Source organism: Rattus norvegicus, chromosome 2, assembly GCF_036323735.1.
Source record: "Rattus norvegicus strain BN/NHsdMcwi chromosome 2, GRCr8, whole genome shotgun sequence".
NCBI classification, from domain to species: domain Eukaryota; kingdom Metazoa; phylum Chordata; class Mammalia; order Rodentia; family Muridae; genus Rattus; species Rattus norvegicus.
In genome coordinates, this window is record NC_086020.1 from 123,968,215 (window position 1) to 123,990,777 (window position 22,563).

The window sequence follows — 22,563 nt, forward strand, 5'->3', positions numbered from 1 at the left end:
CATTTTAAACTGGGTGACTCATTATTAGGTCAGAAAATATTTTGTTAAGAATAGCTTAAGAAAACATTGCTGGCCTTCAAAGTCCTTTCTCTTCCCTGCAGGTGTCTTTGGCAAGCACTGTGAACTGAACAGTTATGGATTTGAGGAACTGTCATACATGGAGTTTCCTAGCCTGGACCCCAACAACAACTATATTTATGTCAAGTTTGCTACTATCAAAAGTCATGCTTTATTGCTTTATAACTACGACAACCAGACAGGAGAGCGGGCAGAGTTCCTGGCCTTGGAAATTGCTGAAGAAAGGCTCAGATTCTCATATAATCTTGGCAGTGGGACATACAAACTGACCACCATGAAGAAGGTGTCAGATGGACAATTCCACACAGTGATTGCTCGGCGCGCAGGAATGGTGAGGCATCTCTCCTCTCTCAGCATCCCTTCTCTGCACAGCAGCCAGTCAGCAGCCCCTGTGGGAAGCATGCACATGGGCCCAAATTACAGGCTAATATACGAGTTGGTTGTGTGACCTCAGAGCAATACTTTTCTTTTGCTCATTTAATTATGAAGAGTGGGAAATGAACGGTCAATGCTTTAGCAGCCCATACTGCTCAGAGGCTTAAAGGAAACCTAGAACTGTATTTAAAATGATCACTTTTCTGTCTCAAAGATCATTAATCTAATGAGCATGTAATTCATGTTACATGTTGAGTTTAATTCATGTTACATGTTGAATGTAATTCATGTTACATGTTGAATGTAAGGACAAATGGGGTTTAAACTTACAAAAACTTAGAAAAAAAGGTAATACTTATTATTCGTCACATTGCATGGAATGATGCTTTCTCGACCTTCTACCTCTTTGTAAGACACAGCCACACTCATCTGTTGAGCCCCTCTGTCCATGGCTGTAATCAGAGCTGGACCATGGTTTTGAGTAATGCTAAATGTGAAGAAAATATTTCTGCCACTACTAATTTGGCCACAGTGGGAAGATGTGTCCTTGCTTCAGAAAATGTGCAGAAAAAAGGCTCCTATTTGATTTTTGAATCTCTTATGCTATACATTTCAAAACAAAGTTGTTGGAAATTGGCAACATCACTAGCCTCTGGGCCTTCATCATCAGATAGCCAGACCAGAGATGTCTCAATTTAAACTCCTGTTGACAGGAAAAGAAAGAATATATTGGTTAGAAAAAGCAGTGTTATGAGCTTGTGTCTATGATAACTATTTAAAGAATTCTAACGATGAAATTGCATGAGTGACTAGGGCCTTTATATCATCTTGGATTTTTATCATCATGAGTTTTCCCAAAACAGGAATCCATACTACAGGTTGAGAATGCCCATTACAGACGCCAGCCAGAGCACTGGTTGGTGCATAAGCATCCTATATTTTGTAAGAAGGATTTGGAGGTTTTTAATAGCAATATTTTGCATAGTTGCTCTGCAGCAGTGAGTTCAGAGAAGCATTCAAAGTCTTCTCTGAAATGCAATGTTGCTTCTGAGGTTGGTGTCTCTTAGTTTTTGAGGAAACACCACAAGGAATAATAAAAAAGTGGGACATAAATATCTTGCATTGGGTTGGAATGGTGGATTTTTTCCCCAAAAATGCTAATATTTATTACAGTTCACTTGAGAGGAAAGTAAGAAAAAATATTCATGCAGCTCACAAGAGTCCTTAGAGATTTTAATGGCTGTTAGATATATTAAAAGTGAATGAATAATATGTTTTAATGTTAGCATTTAAATACTCAGTGGGCAATAGTGATAAGTGGATTCTATTAATAGATTCTGAGAAATGAGAGGGTTACACAAACTTTTCGAATCTTCCATTTAAAAATCCATGTTGCTGGACAGCCCCTAAAAGTCATAGGCAGTGTTAAGAAAGTAAAGTCATTTGCACCCATCATGAATGTGGCCTTATATTTAAGACAGGGAACCTGATGTCTGCCCTGCTTTCATGCAAGGGAGGTGTGCTGACGATCTTGTCTATGCCCCTGTGGTGTTCCTACTGTTTATTATAATCAACCCTGTGACTCACAGTCATGCATGGGCAGTGCTGTGGTTATACTTCCTACAGATGGGTGTGCCATGGCATCAAAGTACACGTAAGAATCCTTTCACTGTACCAGGAGAAACACTAAGTCCACTCCTGGCTAGGGGTGTTGGACTCCCTCTAACTTGGGGTATCTAGTATAATGCCACACACTGAACCTCACAGCAAATGCTGTTCGTTGAAATATGAAAGCTTTGGCATATGGTGACTTTTACTGGTGATCGGGGAGTGGTCATCGGTCTCATCATAAAGTACAGAATAATGGGGAAATGCAACATTTTCTTTCCCAACAAGTAGCCTTCTTGGTCACTGCCCATAGGGAAGACCTTGGCTTCTTCAATCAGTGCCTTGGATCTTCTCTATGCCTTTGGTGGCTTTTTACTGACCAAGTGGTCTATCCAGAGACACTGACTACACAGGAAGTTCTATGTGGAGGGCTCTGGTCCCCAGCTTGCATGACAATGGCTGCTGGTTGTGACTGAAACACTGATGAGAGGTTCTGACACAGAAGTTTGCCAGTGCTATTTGAAGTAATAATTCTTAACATCAATCAGGGCATTTACTTGATGTTTGTACATTTTTGCAGGGAGACGAGGAAGGAGAAACCAGGATCATAATAGACTGCATGGAAATAATTATAGTCAATTGAAAAGAAAATATATTTAAACCATAAATTACCACATATTATAGTATATATTACACACCTTTACACTCTCTTTGTAAGTAAGGCAGATATAATAAATCTTTTGAAAAAATTGAAAGATTTATTAGGAAACTGGATTATAGAGTAGATATTTTTATTAAAATTGTAATCTCATGGAATTGAGAATTTCCAGAAAGAATACAGCTTCTTAATCCTTTCTTGTATAAATGAGGCAGAAGGAGAGGACTATTTCTCAAACATACTCAATTTTCATATATATATATATTATACCAAGGAGATCTGCACTTATATCTTAATATATGAAGCAAGTTATATGGTATACTAAGTATACAATAAATCAAGAAAATCATAGCAACAATAATTTCACTTATCCCCACATGAGAGCAGTGCTGGCAATGTCTACTGGGGAGGCTGATGTCATCAGAGGGCCTGTGGTAACCATTCCCCTCCCTTGCTTACAGGCAGCCTCGTTAACTGTGGACTCCTGCTCGGAGAATCAAGAGCCAGGCTATTGCACTGTCAGTAATGTGGCTGTTTCAGATGACTGGTAAGTGAAATGATAGCTCTGTTCTCCTCATCACTGAAATGAAGGTTTACAAGAACTTTAAAATAAGTATTCTCCAGACTTAACATTCCTCCACTCCCTGAAAGAGATATTCATTCGATAAAGTAATGAATGTCCGTGATATATTATTTTAATGTTGAGCTTAAGGGCCACAAAGCAGGAGGGTCAAGGATAAGGAATTCAGACAGTGTCCACTGCAGCCAGAGCTGTTTGATTTTCCTCCACAAAGTGCTTTTATGTTTGCTGAATTCTGCAAGCCTGTAGGGCATGATCACCAAGCAGACACATTTTCTTCACGTTTGCGTGGTAATTAATGCATGTTTTCCTAAAGCACTTCAAGCTGAATGCAGCATTGGCCAATCAAAGGCATAAGGGATTTTGTCAGAAGTGGAGATGCACAGTGACCTCCCACCCAATTTTTACCAGTATGCTTCAGGGCTCACTGTGGCTGCAGAGAGCAGCAGAGATCAGTCTTCACTTCTGTGCATTTGGTCCTTTCTACAATGTTCTTTTTTTTTTCTGACAATATAGCTATGCACATCAAACTTGGATAGTTGAAAATATAGTTTCATAAGTTTCACTGTATGTTTTTTTTTATATGAAGAACAAGCAATCCTGGGAGTACTTGCTTTGAGGCTGGGTGTTGACCTGTGATGCTCATTCCTGAAAAGCTTAGTAATTGAGTGAAGTGTGCTGTGTGGGTTTTGAGATCTTTACCCTTTCATGTTCACGTAGGACTCTTGATGTACAGCCAAACCGAGTCACTGTTGGAGGAATCAGATCACTAGAGCCAATCCTTCAGAGGAAGGGGCATGTGGAGAGCCACGATTTTGTGGGCTGTATAATGGAGTTCGCTGTGAATGGACGGCCCCTGGAGCCCAGCCAGGCTCTGGCAGCACAAGGCATCCTTGATCAGTAAGGTTTTATTTCTTATCATTAAACAATAGAAGTGGAGACAATGGACATCTAAAGGCTTTAGCTGAGTCCTTTCCTGATTTACAGGGCTTCTGTGATGCAGCATAACCTGTAACTTATCTGCACCCTCTTCCTGGTTACTCTGTTCCTGATGTTTCCCACATCCAGTTCTCCTAGTTTACAGTAGGACTTCTCACTGCTGTTTCCTAGAATGATCTTAAATGTTCTTGACATCTCAATACAGAAGTCCTTCTCTTACCCTGAATCTGGGGACACAGGAGCCCCCTATGATCACATACTCTTAAATTTACACAGAGGAGCTCTGTCTAACAAACTATGGAAACACCTTCTCCCTTATTGGCTGTTATTTTCTCAGGTGGAGAAAAACTCTCCTCCATGAGTATAGGGATTTATTTCATTCTATTATGTTCATGACTGTTGTCATACCTGGCTGGAGGGGTGGGGTGGGAGAGGGTAGGTGGGTGTGGGAGCACCCTCATAGAGACAAAGAGGAGGGAGGAGAAGGAAGGCGTGGGTTGGGGGGCTTGTGGAGGGGTAACCAGGAAGTGGGATCTCATATGAGATGTAAACAAATAGAATGATTAACAGCAATAATAAGGCGGCTGAATTACAAGTGTCTTTGTGGAGTGCATGGGGACCTAAGTTAACATGTGGCTCTATACCATGCTACCCAAGGATTTCTGGACCATTATGCCTTTATAGAAGTTGTCACCTCTGGTTGTCATTGTATAAAGTATTTGTCTTTGGTGTGAGTTAGACTGTGTTTTAAGGTTCCATGTCACTAATTGCTGGAGGGTAGCTGGCACAAGTCCCTTCCTATCCTGAAGGCCTTCTATTAAGCAAGTTGATCAGTCTGTGTCTGCTTCAAGACAAGTTTCCTTCTTCCAGTTTCGTGCTTCATCCCTCCTCTCTGTGACTCTTTTGTAGGTGCCCTAGACTAGAAGGCACCTGTGCTCGAAACCCCTGCCAGCACGGTGGCACCTGTGTGGACTTCTGGTCATGGCAGCAGTGTCAGTGCATGGAGGGCCTGACTGGGAAGTACTGTGAAAAATGTAAGTTGCTATTTTCCCCTTCACAGGACACCATTGCTGCCCCAGAAAGTGTTTGTATGTGCACCAAAGCATGTTACTGCATTTGGACTCTAACATGACCATTGCTAAGTATTTAACATGGGGTAAAATACAATGATGGCTATAAATTGGCCTCTTCTCTGAAGAATCAAATAACTGGACTTACCTACTTAGTAATGAATCATGGGCTATTTTATGTCACATATCAGGCAGTTAGGAACTCTAAAACTTCAGCAACTGTATTGAGGTTGTAGATCAATACTGTCTAAGGTCTAGTGATAATTCTCTGGCTACATTTTTTATATCTGGCATAAAAAATTTACACACTGTATCACTGAATAATGCAAAGCTCCAAATTGTGTGTGAGAGTTAATGTGCTAAAAGTAAAAGTCTCAGTTTTTTTTTAGCTTAACTTGGTTTTGAATAGTGCTCTCTCAGTCTGCTCATTAATGACTTTCCATGTAAGCCCTAATCTTATGCTGATCAAGTGTCTATAATACTTGAGCCATCAGTAAATAATGGCTCTTTAATTGAAAGCTGTGTATTCTATTTTACTCTGAGCCCTTGGGGCTGTCTTTATGAGAACTGCTTTATTTTGAAACGAATGATTGCTATTTAATTCAGCCACAGGCACCTGATGGCCTTTAAAGGAACCATTTGCTGCTACTGTAATAGAGAATGGAGAGAAGTGAGTGATAGCATTAGAATCTGTTACAATCCAGAAGATGTTAGAGGCAGACAGCATAGATGTAACTTAGCATACTGGCTATAACAGTGGGGGGTGGGGTGGAGAGGGATGAAGAGAGAGAGAGAGAGAAAGAGAGAGAGAGAGAGAGAGAGAGAGAGAGAGAGAGAAATTACTACACAGTATTTCTTCAGTGAGCTGCCCCGAGTCTCATTTTTGTAAACCCAGAAATAATTCCTCCAGTGTTATTCTGTTTATCTGTGTAGAGTGTAACACACAGGGCAGAGTTACCCCCATTCCATTTCCCTAGCATTCTTTCCTGAGTTATGTTATGTTATTGGTTATGATGATGTTAAGTTTTTACTTCTGGAGTGGGAGTCTTTTATTAGGTCTGAAGATGTGCCATTCATGACAATGGTTTCAAGTAGAGGGAGTTAAAAATAGAAATCTTTTTCTGGACACTTTTTGAGGGTCCATAATTCTAAATAGCAGAGACTAGTTGGCATAAAGAGTCAAAGATTTCCAACTTTAAAAATATATTTGCTTAATAATTTCAGGAATGCACTGAAATTGTGACAAGTTTTGTTGTGCATTTTAGCAGTTGGTGTGTGTTCCATGTCCAGGCTTTCTCTCCCATAGCAAAGAGTTTGGATGATGAGTTCCCCAGTGATTAATGACTGTCATCAAGGGTGTTATGTTTCACAGATCCAAAAAAGGACTCAACTATTGGAAATATACTTGGACAATTATTAACAAATGGAAATTGTTTTCTCAGAGGAGGACCAGGGACAGTGGTTTTAAAAACTTGAACTTTGTCAGTTTTGATGCTCTCTGCTACTCTGAAGAAGGCTCTAAAAAGTCTAGTGAATGCCTTCAATTTCTTCTTGGCTTTCAGCTGTCACTCCAGACACTGCCTTGTCACTAGAAGGCAAAGGACGCCTGGACTACCACATGAGCCAGAGCGAGAAGCGGGAATACTTGCTGACGCAGAGCATACGGGAAGCCACATTGGAGCCTTTTGGTGTCAATAGCCTGGAAGTAAAATTCAGGACTCGGAGTGAGAATGGCATTTTGATCCATATCCAGGAAAGCAGCAATTATACCACAGTGAAGGTGAGAGGGGAACCAGTGATGACCCATCACATGACTCCTACCTACTCTGGGGGCTCAGTCACTTCTCCCGGAAATTCTGTCCTCTTCTTTACATAAGTCTTGGAATTCTGGTCAATGCTTGGCAGTGATCCAATACCATCCACCCTACATGATTCCAGGGCCTGGACCAGCGTAAAAAATAAAATCTGAGAGGGTCAGTTTCTAAATCTTTGTCTTGTTTTAGAGTCAACTATCAGGTAAGCCAGGATGAATAGGCTGTCAAATCTGTTTTGCCTGATAAAAATCAGCATAGCTTTCCTTCCTACTGCAAGCAAAATAAAGCATGAAGAGTGTGCCTTAATTATGAAGAATTAGTTTTCTTCAAGAATTATTTTAAACACTGCTAATATAGGTTAAATGCTAAGATCAGAATAAGTACTTAGAAATTATCTGACTTTGTTCTGAAATACGCTTTTCATTCATCACCTAGGAAAAATCCATGAAGTTAAATGTGTTTGGTATTTATTGTAAGTAAAATTTATTTTTGTCTCTCCAAATAAGTTTCAATGAGAGTGAGAGGGGAAGTGTGTGTTGGGGCATTGGAGAACCTGTGTGAGAGGTACATTCTTATTACTATGAAGACAGAGGACATGAGCTGGTTTATCATACTCTACCATACTTCCCTTGAAACAGGGTCTCTTTTTGTGTCTGGAGCCCATACATCTGCTTTTCTGACTGACCATGTGCATTTAGGATTTGCTTGACTCCTTTGCAGCTATTGGCATGGGTGCTGGGGTTCCAAACTCAGGTTCTCACACTTGTACAGCAAGCACTGAATCATATTTCTGCCCACTTTAAATAAAATAAAAATCTCAAAACAGTAATTTTTGACATGGGTATTTAACAAGTGGATTCTCTCCAGGCTTTTACCTCACTTTTCCTCTCTATGACTAGACATAAAAACAAGTTATTCACATGCTAGGAGCCATCATTTTCCCACCCCTATGACTTTCTGAGAGTCTGAAATGACAACCACAGTCTTTCATATACAAATATTAGCACCAATTCACCCATGAGAACTTGTATTTATTTGTATCAACTGTTTAACAAGATCATTCTGTTTTACAATTTTATTGATACTTTTGTATTGATTTTAGAAAATTCTTACAACAAACCCACACTTACTAATTTTTCCTATCAAAATTTTGAAGTATACAGAACAGTATTAGCAATTGCTTGCTTTAATTCACAAATAATATTAAAAAATGAAATTGATGCTTATTGTTAAATTTTAGGTTTTGTTTTTCCAGGTTTCTCTGTGCAGCCAACTCACCCTGCTGTATCTTAGGTGTCTGTTTTCAGTAAGGCACACAAAAGAGCAACTCTTTTTCTGGTGATCTACTTGTATCTTCCTTAGGTATTTGTTTCTACATGGAGTTACCCCCTATGGTAACTTGGCAGTGTTTGGAGATGTTGTTTATTAGAGGGGCGATGGTGACCAGGTAGTTGCTAGAGATGAGAGTTGAGAATCCTATAATACAAATGGTACCCCGATGGAGAACTGTGTGGTCAGAAACATCAGTCAGTGTGGAATTTAAGATAGGGCCCCGATTTCCTATAAGGACATCTTGAATTTTTCACTAACATCATTACTTAGACAAATATTTTGGATCATCAATAAATATAACGTGTGAAACAGAGAAGTGTTTGAAGTGTGCTCGATGTATGCTGTATATAATTTCTATTCAAAAGCAAATTAGAAGCAATGAAGGCAGAAGATACTAAAAGAGCGATGGCCAAAAGAGCCATGCTCTAAATAGCCAGGATCTACAGAGTGGATTCTGCTTCTTAGAACAGAACTGGGAGGGGACACTAAGAGGACTCTGCTCAAAGTTCCTCCATTCTGAGAGACCACACTACAGTTTGTGTATGAGATTATCTGTGAGGCTGCTTCCAAGTCCAGAGGCCATTTAAATGTCATATGACACATTGCTATCTACAGTCTTCTTCAGCCAAGAAATTCAGACGATGTATATCATGGTTGAAGAAGTGAGAGCTTCCGTAAGGAAGCAGCTGAATGTTAGGGTCTATCTTTGTCACTAGGACAGCAGCTTGTGCCTCCTCAACATGGTGTCAGATAACCATGTAATTAGCAGTCATGATATTTAGTGAGAAGATTGTGAGCAGCAAGTTTTCAAAACTAAGGAACTTGGCAGGTGAAATAAGTAGAAAAGGAAAAGGCAGTCAGAAAAAAAAAAAGAGAAAATGGACTCAGAAAGTAGCCGTGCTGGGCAAGAGATGAAGGGTTCTGCTGGAGTGCAGTTGAGGAAGGCTGAGACAAAATGTGCTTTTCTAATGTCAGCTGCCGGCCATCCAAGAACCATGGCTTTTGTTTCTTTTGGCTTACCTTCTAACCATTTCTTAAACTCTTCATGTATTGAACTCCCCCCTCTCTACTCTGTTTTTGTCTCTTTCTCTGTCTCTCTCTGTCTCTGTCTCTGTCTCTCTCTCTGTCTCACACACAAACATACACATACACACATACTTACATAGGCACACACACACACACACACACACACACTTACATAGGCACACACGCATACATTAATGCCCATAAGGTTCTGGATGATTAAGGGTTTGAGAATATAATTAGAAGAAGTGAGAGGAGAATTCTAGAATGGTTTCTCTCTAATAATTTAATTTGCATATACATATTATACTTATACACACATATGCAATGTGTGAGTGTATGGTGTTTGCACATAAGAGAGGTTTATACGCTGCAGACCACAGCATGACCCTTTCTGTCTTCTTCTATTTTTCTCTGCCTGATTGCTTTGGGTGGGTCGCTTACTGAACTGGAAGCCTCACATATTGCTAAGCTGTCTAGTAAGAAAGCTCCCAAGATACTTCCCATCAGTGCTGGAGTCACATGGCTGTGCCCATCTTTTTATGTGGGTGTTGGGGATTTGAACTCAGGTCCTCATACCTATAAAGAAGCATTTTACCCAGTGATCTAACTCTCAGGCTATGAAAACTATTTTTATCTCGAATTATCACATTAAAATATTACTATATGATTGGTATATGTAGTTCTGCAGCATGAATTTTCCACAAAGTACAAATGAACTGATTTGTAGTGTTCCCAGGAGTAGTCCTTGCAAATAGACATAGTGTCTGAGCTGAGTGACTCACAGACGCTTTCCCTTCAGTCACTCCTGGGTTACTGCATTTCTTTGCCTGGACAGCAGTTCTATCTGGCAACAGGGATGGGAAGGGCTCTCTGACCCATGGGCTCATCTTGCCTTACAAATTATTCATTTTCTGAAAGGTCAGCTAATAATACTGGAAAGTTTTGAGTTGGAAACTGGAGTGTCCTGTTACCTAGTGTTCTAGTGGGTGGACTGAAAGACATCAAATTCCTTTAGATAAATTGAAGAGACAGCTGTAGTGACGTTCTGGCCAGATCCCCTGTTACTTTATGGTATTCCACCTTAGAAATGGAATAATGAATCCCATTTTTTTCTAAAATGCCAGTGTTGTGGGACAAGAAAGAAAAACCACGTCTGTCATTGTTTTTCCAACTGCTCTGCCTTTGTAGCTTCCTATCAATTTTTTTTTTGGACATGCAAGTTTTTATTTTCATTTTTTAAAACCACTTTAGCCATTTTTAAAAATAAACTTAGTGACTTAACATGCTTCTCCCTGTCCTTGAAATGCAAGCAACCACAAATAGTGTCAATTATTTAGGTTACCTAGTCATTTCAATATTTCAACTTTGTTCTGGAAAGTTACACACCCCTCAGGAAACTACTTATAAATTTAAAACATGTCAGAATTAGTAAGTAAGCAATGATGTCTGCAATTACCTTGATGATATATGTGAGCATATATATGTGAGCACATTGTATTGCCACAGACTCCCCATCGGTTCCAACTCCTTTAGGTTGGTCTGTATTTTAAATCCATTTTTTTTTATTGAAAGATATCATGTTTGACCTGTGCATTGTTTTTAATGCACCTTCCAGATTAAGAACGGCAAAGTGCACTTTACATCAGATGCAGGTGTTGCTGGGAAAGTGGAGCGGATCATCCCGGAAGCATACGTTGCGGATGGCCATTGGCATACCTTCCGGATCTCAAAGAATGGAAGCTCCACTGTGCTGTCTGTAGACCGGACGCACAGCAGAGACGTTGTCCACCCCACGCAGGACTTTGGTGGTATCGAGGTGCTTTCCATGTCCCTGGGAGGAATCCCTCCCAACCAAGCCCATCGGGACACGCAGACGGGTAAGTGCCTGGTATATCCAGGAAGATGATAAAGCAAAGGAAAATCTGCTCTTCAAAATGTAGGTGTTGTTTCTGGCAAACAGAATATGAAGGGGGTAAACTTCAGTTTATTTTCTATAACTTACTTCCCTGGAGTTAGTTCCGCCACAGTGCAGTTTTCACAAAAGCAGTTGGATTCCCAATACTGTGATTATGGATCATCTCAGCAACCTAACTGTCTTTAGAGATTTGGATCAGGGCACTGTCATTACCAAGAAGAGCTTTTGCCAATGCTGCCAAGATCTGATTTAAGCATGGGCTGCTCTGATGCTTGGCTTGTGCTCAGGGCCACTGTCTTTTCATTCCTGCGTTCATCAAAGCCAGTCTCCCAAGTAACACAGGAGAGCAGAGTAAGAAATCCCCATCAGGTCCTCATAGCCCATAGATGCTACCTTAAGTCAGTGGTACAAAACGAAATGCAGAAACCCATGTGTTGTTAAGTCAGAAGGAGGGTGAGAGTGTGGAAAGGTTTAATTGATGGAAAAGGTGAGCTCGAGGCAGATAGTGAGACAGAGGAATTAAAGATGGTGTTCTAGTTGGAAAATGTGTACTTATTTATTTCACTTGCACAACAGTGAAGAGTAATTAAAATTTTAATGAGTATTTGCAGGTAAACATGCTATAGCATTGCCCATCTTTCAAGCTGTTTATGACGATGAACTCTGGAGGAGCTCCAGGACCAGGGGTTGGTAGCTAGTATATGGAAAACACTGCATTATGGAAAGATATTGTTTTAATGGGATGGCCAAGTTATGACATTCAAGTAAATGGACCCAAAGTAATCTGGAGGCCATTTTCAGTAAAGATTTGGGAGCATTCTGACTTTTTATCTTAAACAAGCTTAGTGCTACCAGGGAAGGGGACTGTTGAAGAGAACGGAGAAGCAGATCTCAGGGAATCCTGGGGATTGTTATGGAACAAATGGATTTAAAGTACCTCTGAAAGGCATCGAATGGATGAGAGGGATAGACTTGGTCTAGAGATGTCAGTCCCATGTGTGTAAGTGGAGGGTTGGTGGGTATAGATAAGATGGGTGGTGGTCCCAGGTGTGTGTCCCTGAGGTAAGGGTGTAGGAAGCTTAGGGTCTAAGCTCGAGCTACTTCAAAAGAGAAGGAGGGTTTGAAAGAGAATGAGTCAGTACAAATGTTCGAAACTTTCAAAGAGTGCAAAATGTCACAGCAAGAAAGAGGAGTTACAAAGAGGAAAAGAAGTCAAAATCCATGGATGTAGAGTCAAGAATCAATATCCAAGAAAAATCTGGAGGGAGAAATTCAGGGAGAAATTCTTGGGTCGGAAAGTGTGTCAGAACAGAGGAAAACACAAAATGTGGTACCAATAATAGAATTAAAGCATAAAAAAATAATTCTAGGTCAGCAGTTCTTTTATGTGATAGATTTTAGATTATGCACAGTCTATTTGGATTTTGTAAGAAATCAAGGCAGAGTAGATTCTGCTAGTCTGTTATGCAAAGTAAAGTCTTGTTCCCTCAGATAGGCATTCCCTGGCATCAGTGGGCTCAAGCCAAATCAAGAATTTCTTAGTTGTTTCTAGCATTACTATTCCTTAATAATACATTCCTTGGGACATTTTTTCCTGACTCCCTCATCCTGATCTTTTGCAACATGGGTGCCCCAGCCACCTTCCCACCCTGCGAAACCCCCAAACACTATGGCTAATGTTTTTGTTCTGATCCACAAAGGCTCATACTTGCCTGTTTGGAAGGCGTATGGTCAGTGATTGCACATCCCATGGTCTTGCGGTTGTAGCAATTTGCCTTGATTTTGTTCTTTCTGATGTTCACAAAATAAATTTGATCTCTTAGTAACTCTTGGTCTTTGGCCTGTAAGAATCAAACTGATAAACTGGTAAATTGTTAAGTGGATGAACAGAGAGTAGGATCAAGACAATTCTGTCAGTGGAGACCTTCCGAAGCATTCTGATTCTCGTTATAGAACTACATGGATCTGGGTTAGTCCTAGAGGACATGCACTCCCCATCTTTGAGCTGGAACATGACTGAGAATCTCTTGGGGGGGCTATGGGAGCTTCTTGCCTTCAGATCTCAGCACTCAGACGTAAAATGGTTGCTTTTCTCTAAATTACCTCTTACCCTATTGCCCTGACAGGTTTTAACGGCTGCATCGCCTCAGTGCTCTATGGCGGAGAGAGCCTTCCCTTCAGTGGGAAACACAGCTTAGCGTCCATCTCCAAAACCGACCCTTCAGTGAAGATTGGCTGTCGGGGTCCCAACATCTGTGCTAGCAACCCCTGCTGGGGCGACCTTCTGTGTATCAACCAGTGGTATGCCTACAAATGCGTCCCTCCTGGTGACTGTGCATCCCACCCTTGCCAGAATGGAGGTAGCTGTGAGCCAGGTCTGCTCTCTGGCTACACGTGCAGCTGTCCAGAGTCACACACTGGGAGGACCTGTGAGACAGTGGTGGCTTGCCTCGGTGTTCTCTGTCCTCAGGGCAAGGTTTGCAAGGCTGGAAGTCCTGGGGGACACGTGTGTGTCCAGAGTCAGGGTCCAGATGAGATCTCCTTACCTCTGTGGGCTGTGCCTGCAATCGTGGGCAGCTGTGCCACAGCCCTAGCACTGCTCGTCCTCAGCTTGATTCTATGCAACCAGTGCAGGGGGAAGATGCCCAAAAACCCCAAAGAGGAGAAGAAGCCAAAGGAGAAAAAGAAAAAGGGCAGTGAGAATGTGGCTTTTGATGACCCAGACAACATCCCTCCCTATGGGGATGACCTAGCTGTTAGGAAGCAACCCGAGGGGAATCCCAAGCCGGACATCATAGAGCGAGAGAACCCTTACCTAATCTTCGATGAGACTGACATCCCCCACAACTCAGAGACCATCCCCAGTGCCCCACTGGCTTCCCCTGAGCAGGAAATTGAACACTACGACATCGACAATGCCAGCAGTATCGCGCCCTCTGATGCAGACATCATCCAGCACTACAAACAGTTCCGAAGCCACACGCCTAAGTTTTCTATCCAGAGGCACAGTCCTCTGGGCTTCGCCAGGCAGTCCCCTATGCCTTTGGGAGCAAGCAGTTTGACCTACCAGCCTTCTTCATATGGTCAGGCATTAAGAACCAGCTCCCTCAGCCACTCGGCCTGCCCCACTCCCAACCCCTTGTCCAGACACAGCCCGGCTCCTTTCTCCAAACCATCTGCTTTCTACAGGAACAGCCCAGCCCGGGAACTGCATCTTCCTCTGCGGGATGGGGGGACGCTGGAAATGCATGGGGACCCCTGTCAGCCTGGCATGTTCAACTATGCCACCAGGCTAGGTAGAAGAAGTAAGAGCCCCCAGGCCATGGCATCACATGGCTCGAGACCTGGGAGTCGCCTCAAGCAGCCCATAGCACAGATCCCCCTAGAATCTTCTCCTCCTGTGGGACTGTCCATTGAGGAGGTAGAGAGGCTCAATACCCCTCGCCCCAGAAACCCCAGCATCTGCAGTGCAGACCATGGGAGATCCTCTTCTGAAGAAGACTGTAGAAGGCCTCTGTCCAGAACCAGGAACCCAGCAGATGGCATCCCTGCCCCAGAATCTTCTTCTGACAGTGACTCCCATGATTCCTTCACATGCTCAGAAATGGAGTACGACAGGGAGAAGCCGGTGGTCTACACTTCCAGAATGCCCAAGTTATCTCAAGTTAATGAATCCGATGCAGATGACGAAGATAATTATGGAGCCAGACTGAAACCCAGAAGGTACCATGGACGCAGAGCTGAGGGGGGACCGGTGGGTACCCCTGCAGCAGCATCTGGGGCTGCAGACAGCACCCTGAAACTGGGACAGCAGGCAGGCAACTTCAACTGGGACAATCTTTTGAACTGGGGCCCGGGCTTTGGCCACTATGTGGATGTCTTTAAAGATTTGGCCTCTCTCCCAGAAAAAGCAGCTGGTAATGAAGAAGGTAAAAGCGGGGCAGCTAAACCAGCCGCCAAAGACGGGGAAGCAGAACAGTACGTGTGAGGTGTATGTGTGGGCAAGAAACATTCAAAAAGATGGTGTGGCTTCCCACCAGCGGGGTCACCTTTGTAAAACAGGCCAGTATAGACCGGTGGCCAGGGAGGGACACGTTTAAAATTAACCACAAAGCTGCTCACATAGACTCCAAGTGACTCTTTAATTTAAATGTGCTCGGTGGAACAGAATGAGCCTCCTGCATGCATCTTGTTTTGTGATGAGTTTTGGGGCATGCAACATTGGGGAGTTTTGCTTTGTGTTTGGTTTGTGGTTTTTTGCAGTTTATACCATTGCAGTTGTAGACATGAGCTTGTCTTTTCACAGTGGGGTTGCTTGTTTCCGTTGTGTTTTACCTTGCAAGATCATTTGAGTTTAACCAACCTGCGTAAAGTGCAGGAAGGAGCGCTTCCCATCTTGGAGGGATGAAAGACTGCACATTAACCCTCTTCAGACGTATAGATTCATACGTGATGTTGCTCAGACACGATAAGGGCTTGTTTTACATGACGGTGGGTACTAGGCTTAAGTCATTTTGTTCCGCACTTTAAAGCTTTCTTAAAAACTGTGTAGACACACCTGTGTCTCTGTGCGAACTGTCATGGCCTCCTGACTTACCTCAGGCTTCCAGGAAGAACAAGATGACCACATACTGTCCCCAGAACACTGCCACCTTTCTCTTCTGGAATAACGTTCTCAGCGCACTTCTAAGAGACAATTTTTAAAGTTATTTATTGAAAAAAAAAGTTCTATGCTTTTAACATTGTAACAAATTGACCTATGCAGGCCCTAATTGGTTTTATTTTCTAGCCATTCAACATTTACCCCAAGTACCCAGTTTTCATAATTTATATAAAATCAGATTGCAGCGTTTCTTACTTTCTGTTGTTTTGTAGATCATTTTTTAATACTGTGTAAAACTTTTTTTTTTTTACACCTGAGCTGTGGTTTTGATACTGATATTTTCCTATGCCGGAAACTTTTCTTGCTTTCAGAGAAGGTAAGAAAATGTGTTTTTTACATTTGTTACTTATGTAACATTCATATTTTCACAGTTTGATATCTGTAACATACTGTATGCTTTCTACCTGTAAATGCCAACAATAGAATTAAAATATTTATTTAAAATACCGTGTCCTAGGATGAGCATCCGTTTCTATCTTTCTCTGTTCTACTGCAGGCAATGGAGAATATTCTCTTTTGTCTTAGAGAGACATATAGTAGATAAATTTACATAGGCTATACTACTTACTGTTAAAAATCAGAACTGTGGCTAACAGTCAGAAAAGACATCCTAAAGCCACCCAGTAAATTCCTGCTTACCAGAGTCCTGGGACTTTCCTGAAGGAAACTGAATCTAAGCTCGTGGGGTCATGGTGGGACCAACATTTTGAGCCCCGTCTAAGCATATTCGCTATTTCAAACTTCCCAGCCAAATCTGTTCTATGAGAGACAGCTTTAGACTGGGCTTATGGTGGTAGAAGCAGCTATGAATTAGAGCTGATTGTGAAAGATCTCTAGCCACAGTTTTCCTTAAGAGTACAGCTCCATGTTTTTCTAACTCCAAGGCAGGGAAGAGGAATATCAGGGAAGGTCTCCTACATGTAGCCATCTTTAACCCACCATCCACTTTCACACAGAATGTCTACACAGTGAGCATGCTCTCGTAGCTGAGGCTAGCCCCTCTTTCCTGGAATGCAGAAAGGCAAAGAGGCTCTGCAGAGTGCCACCCAATGGGACTTACTGTTTATAAAGAGCCACTGCACATTTTAAATGATTTTGCCTCACTCCTGTCTCCCAGGACATTCTAGAATTAAGTATCTGCCCCTAACCTTGTATTCCCTCAGAGGCTTTCTTCACACTGACCATCAAACATCACCTTACAGCTGAAGGATTTACAACACACATAAAAATTTCCTGAAACTAAAACCACCCAATTACCACATATCCCGAATTTCTTTCTGGCATTTTAAGAAACGCTGGCGTGATTATTTGTGTTTTGGAATAAGAAGTATAATAGGGGTTATCATCTAAATCATGACAGCCATCAAATATGGTTTAAACCCCAGTAACAGATGCTAATCTAATTTTGTCTTTTTTGGGTGACCTGTGTGGAGCAAATCGTCTTAGTGAGTCTTAGTGTTTCACGTTTATTCCCCAAATATGGGGATATGATCCTGCCTTTGTATAACTCAAAACAGAAAACTGTTTCCCCTATGAGGAAATTCTGCAGCATCTTCGTGTCCTTAAGGACATAAAACTCTCTAATTCAGAACAGAGCTAAGAGTAAACCAGTGAACCCAATCATAGCTACCCATTAGAGGAGGAGAGGTGGGTGTGGATAATTCTCTGAGTTTGAAATCTCATTGCCCTCTCCCCGATCCTAGATCAGGGCAAGTGGCACTCTTGCAAGGAATTGTTAATATCCTCTCCTCTTAGTCTCTCCCAACCCCCACTAAGGCAAGGGCAGTGTTTACAGCAAGGAAAATCCAATCTCTGTGGAGTGAAGGTCTCACTTAGAATCTAAATCAACATTCTACTTCCCAAGGTCACAGTGTGGCAGAAATGTCCTGCCTGGGACATGTGATGTGTGATCTCACAAGGTAACAATCTCAACAGAATCAATGGTTGATGTCCACTGAACGTCCGCACATAAAATCGCAACCTTGGACTTGTATATATACCCTGAAAGGCTTGCTTGGGATCCCTGGAATACGGCTGCTCCATTGGTTCTCTTGTGTATTTCAGCAAAATATCTTGATATGCTTTCAAAGGAACCTTAAGAGCCCTCTCCACCCCATGTCCTCGGGGAAGAAGCGGGTTTGTACTATCATCCAGGAACAGAGGTGGTTACCAGGCCCTCATTCCAGAGGCTCAGCACAGAGCTCCCAGGACTCTGTCCTGAGGTGAAGATCCCTATGGCTTTGAGGGCTGTTTCTAGAGTTTTCTAAGTTAGCTGATTCACTGATAGCTCATTAAGCTAAATTGAAACCATTATTTAATTTTTTTAAAGATGCGGAATGAGAAAGGCCCGGAACACAGCTCTTCAGCTCCATGTTGTTAAGGAAATGCTTATGAACAACAAGGCTAATGAGAAGCAGAATCCTCACACTTTTGAAAGTCATGTACTTCATAAATATTTTATTTATAAGAAAAAAATACATTGCAAAGTGACTTTATTCCCTGCAGACATTCCGTCTGAGAACCAATCCCTGGCATCACAGGCAGGCATGGGTTTTATTTTATGTGAATTTAACATTATGGTGAGATCAATCTGTGTGAAGTTAGACTTTCTGCTTTTTAACATTTTCGATTCCGTAATTTACCAGAGCAGAGTTTTCTTTCCCATTTTACTTGTGGACCCAGTTTTCAAAGGAGTCATAGTTCAAAGCAGCCAAACTGACTTTTCCTTGGGAGGAGTAAGTTCAGGAAAGATGGCTGTTCTGGCACCTAACCAGGCCTCTAGTGAGCTGGAAGTCCTTACTGCCTGTGTTCACCTGGTATGTAGGGAATGGCATGCAGATCACATGGCTAGACGGCTGGGGATTTGAAGGGCCTGTTAGTCTGAGAGGAATATCAAGGTGTTCTGTATAAATTCAGTAGTTTCTTTGCTTTCAATGAGAAGAAAAGCACTATATCCTAGTAAGTTTAGAGCAAGGTGGTCAGTGGTTCATTCCTTGACTGCACAGGTTTGGTATCTGTTGAAGGGCAGTCCAGAGCAGGGTCCAGCAGCCATACAGTAGAAAGGGCTTCACAGCATGCATGCGAATCTACTCTGCTCGGTCCACCCAAGGTTCAGAAGATAAAATGAGACAGGAAAAGCTGTGAGAAGTCCCTCTAGTGACCATGACTCATCCATACCGTTCCTATGACCATCCCAGACACAGAGGGAAATCACATCAATGGGACCACTCCTTAGGAAGCTGATGACAAAGACGTTCAAATTCTGTTGTTATCAAGGCTTGCAGTATGGACACACAACACCCCCTGAAGAGCACCTTGGAGTGGCCTACATTTTAGAAATTGAGTTTCACATTTTATGGATGGATCGATTATAACATAAATATTTTTCAAAATGAATAGAATAGATGCATTCTCAGGGGAGAGAGGTGTGAAAGAGGCAGGCTCAAAGCCATCTCTATTAATCTCTGCTCAAGCTCAAGGAGGTCAAATATTTTCCAGAAAGTTTGTTAGGTTTTATTTTGTTACTGTTCACCCATTGAGATTATATCTTTCTATGTAGCTCAGGCTGCCCTTCCAATTGTAATCCTCCTGCCTCAGCCTCCAAAGTGTTGGGATCAGAGGTGAGTACCACCACATACAGTCCTCAAATAGCATCTTAATTCATCTTTAATTGTTTGAAATGAGCATAAGTAAGTCCATATCTGCGTAAATCATATAGTTTTTTTTTCAAAGTACATTGTACTGTTGGTGGCCTCCAAGTAGAGTTCTGGGGAATGAGATGAAAATAGGAGGAGTTATTTTGCTCATCAACCATGGCCAAACTCTTGGGGAAGTCTTTTCATGGACTGCATAGTAGGCAAATACCAGACCCATAATGGAATCATAGTTAAAATGAACAGTTCTGAAAACATACAGTTGCTATCAAGCAGAGATAAAGAATGTTTGTGTTTAGTAAAGGAATGTGAATTGATGCCAGGCCTTTCAACTCTTTATAAAACAGGTGATATGTTCTATGTAGATTTCCGAACATACATGTGTGAGGGAGTCCTGCTGTCTGAAGAAATAGCCACAAAATTTACAGGTCCCCTACGGGCAGTTTTCAGCTGACACATTCATATGCAACTTTACTAGTTTAGGAGACTGTTTACTGAGCTTCCAACTCATGTTGTGAGGCACATGAGCGTTGCGTTCTGGTGAGAAGCACGGGTGGTATTCTACATTCTGTTCTAGCCCAAATAAAATAACCAACTATGGACAAAGTTCCATGGCAATCTCATCATTCCTAATTTCAAATTGAAACCACATTTCATGTGGTACAGATGTTGATCAAAGTAAGATTCCATTTTGCCTCAGCAGTCTGCATGTTTAAGTCATCCCTTTTGCCCTCAGACTGACAGTCCTGGCCTGAAATGTGTCACGGCAGTCAGTATTTGACTGAATTTGAAACATAAAATGTTCCAGGGAAACGTTTCTTTTACAAAATGGCATAAGGCAAGCTTTGGATCTACTGCAAAAATGTGTTAATTATTTTACGAATGATAATCTGAGGTAAGACATGTCTGGCTGCTGAGTCTAAGGTGATAAAATGCAAAGCCAGGTCATGGGAGTGGTTTTTCATAAGACCCTGGTGAGTTGTGGAAATAGCTTTGGATAAAGAGAAAATCAGAGGTTTGTTCTCTTGCTTTGGCAGAACGATCATTGAGTCTTGATTTGATGGACAGCAAATGACTATAAAGAACAAAGGAGAGAAGGCATGAAAATGGGGGGAGAGAGAAAGGGTAGATCTCGAGGAGCTAAGGGAGGGATGAGTATGGTAAAAAATACAGTACAATGTATGAAAATCTCAAGGAACTAATAAAGAGAAAGAAATATGAAGAAACGATGGATGGTAGCCATCATTTGATAAGGCCATTTGGGTCTTGCAAACATACTTCATGTAATCTAGATACCATGCTCAAAATCTACTACAGAGTGCTCCATGGATTGGGCGGAATCACATTCATGCAATTTGTCTCCTTAAGTTCAGAGAGAATTGACTGGTACTCCAAGAAAGAGGGATGGATTGGGTGTCATGGCACAACTTGAAAAGAATGAATTCGTGTAATCCTAAGCAGATTTTAAAGCAGCAGAGATAGCTGTATGAAGTAGAAATTTCTGTTTTCTCTGACAACTCATTTGTGTCACGTGATCTTTTTCTGTCTTGTGAGAGGATGTTTTGCTGAAGCAGACACATGAGAGAATATTTTGCTGAGAATAGATATGTGGTGTTCTGGAAGTTGTCTTATGAGAGGGCGATGCTATTTTGCTGGAGCAGATGCTTGAGAGGACACATGATGTTTAGAAATATTATAAATATAACTCCCTAGACAATGAGAAGATGATTTTGCATTGGTTCACCTTACACCACTTTGCTGGTCTTCTTTGATCATTGTCATGACTTTCTGGAAAGAAAAAGCACCAAAGAACGTCATCAAAGAACTTAGAGTATTCTGACTGCTTCTTGCTGATTCTGCAGAGCCTCTGGGTTTCTTCTGGATCTAGCCACTCCTGCTGATTAATGCTTGGAATTGCCCCCCAGAAACTACTTCTAAACAGTTCCATATCACCTGGTTCCTAGTAACCTTTCTTCTACCGTACCTTTGATTGGTGGGCTAAAAGGGAGGTTGAGGAATTTAGCAACCCTTATTAAAGTAGGTTTTTGAAAAATCTAAGGGTAATGTTGTAAGGGACAGGCAACCTTTTATGCTGATAAAAGACCTACACGTGTGATGGCCAGCTTTAATTGTCAACTAGGCACAGACTAGAATCACACAAAGGGAGCTTCTCAATGGGCAGTTATCTGCATTGGGTTGACCTGTGGGTGCATCCTTAGGGGATCTTCTTTGGTAATTGACAGAAGACCGGACCTGCTATGGGCTGCACCAGTTCCTGGGCAGAGGCTGCACTGTTTGAGAAGCTGAGCAAATAAGCCTGTCAGCAAGGAGCCTCTATTAGATCAGTACCATCTGCCCTGGACTGAGGATGCGATGTGACCTGCTGTTCAAAGGACCTTCTGTGACTTCCCATAACAAAGGACTGTAATCCAGCAATATACATCGACATACATCCCTTTTCTCACCTAAGTTGTTTTTATCAATATATTTTATGTTCCCAGTTGAAATAAAACTAGGGCACATGGTCGTGCTGCATTCAGTGGCCAATGTGGACCTAGTCTTTGTGTTTTATCAAGGAAAGAATAACTCTGCCTTATGCATTCGCCTATGAATCTGTGTAAAATTCTTTGAGTTGCTCAATAGCAGTCCTCAGTTGCCAACCAGCAAAGAGAACTCTGCAAATAAAAGATGAGTCAAATAAAGGAGGGTTTGCAGTTATGGGCAAATAGACTGTGATTTGTCAAATCCTGTCAAGTTTAAAATCTTTAGAGTGCTAGGTACCTAGAATTTTTGAAAAATTACTGAAGAAAACTATAAGTACGTAAAGGCCCAGCAGAAATGGAGATGTTCTA

General features: G+C 41.8%; 1 protein-coding gene across 1 annotated transcript in view; it reads left to right on the forward strand.

Annotated features, from left to right (window-relative positions):
* Fat4 (FAT atypical cadherin 4) overlaps positions 1–16,502 on the forward strand; it is a 129,428-nt gene extending 112,926 nt beyond the window's left edge. Inside the window, exons 11-17 of the mRNA NM_001415042.1 lie at positions 102–409; positions 3,181–3,266; positions 4,020–4,199; positions 5,148–5,272; positions 6,871–7,088; positions 11,096–11,357; positions 13,522–16,502. Of these exons, the coding sequence (NP_001401971.1) occupies positions 102–409; positions 3,181–3,266; positions 4,020–4,199; positions 5,148–5,272; positions 6,871–7,088; positions 11,096–11,357; positions 13,522–15,383 (3,041 nt within the window). The 3' untranslated portion in view covers positions 15,384–16,502. The remainder of the gene's footprint in view (positions 1–101; positions 410–3,180; positions 3,267–4,019; positions 4,200–5,147; positions 5,273–6,870; positions 7,089–11,095; positions 11,358–13,521) is intronic.
* Positions 16,503–22,563: the final 6,061 nt, after the last annotated feature.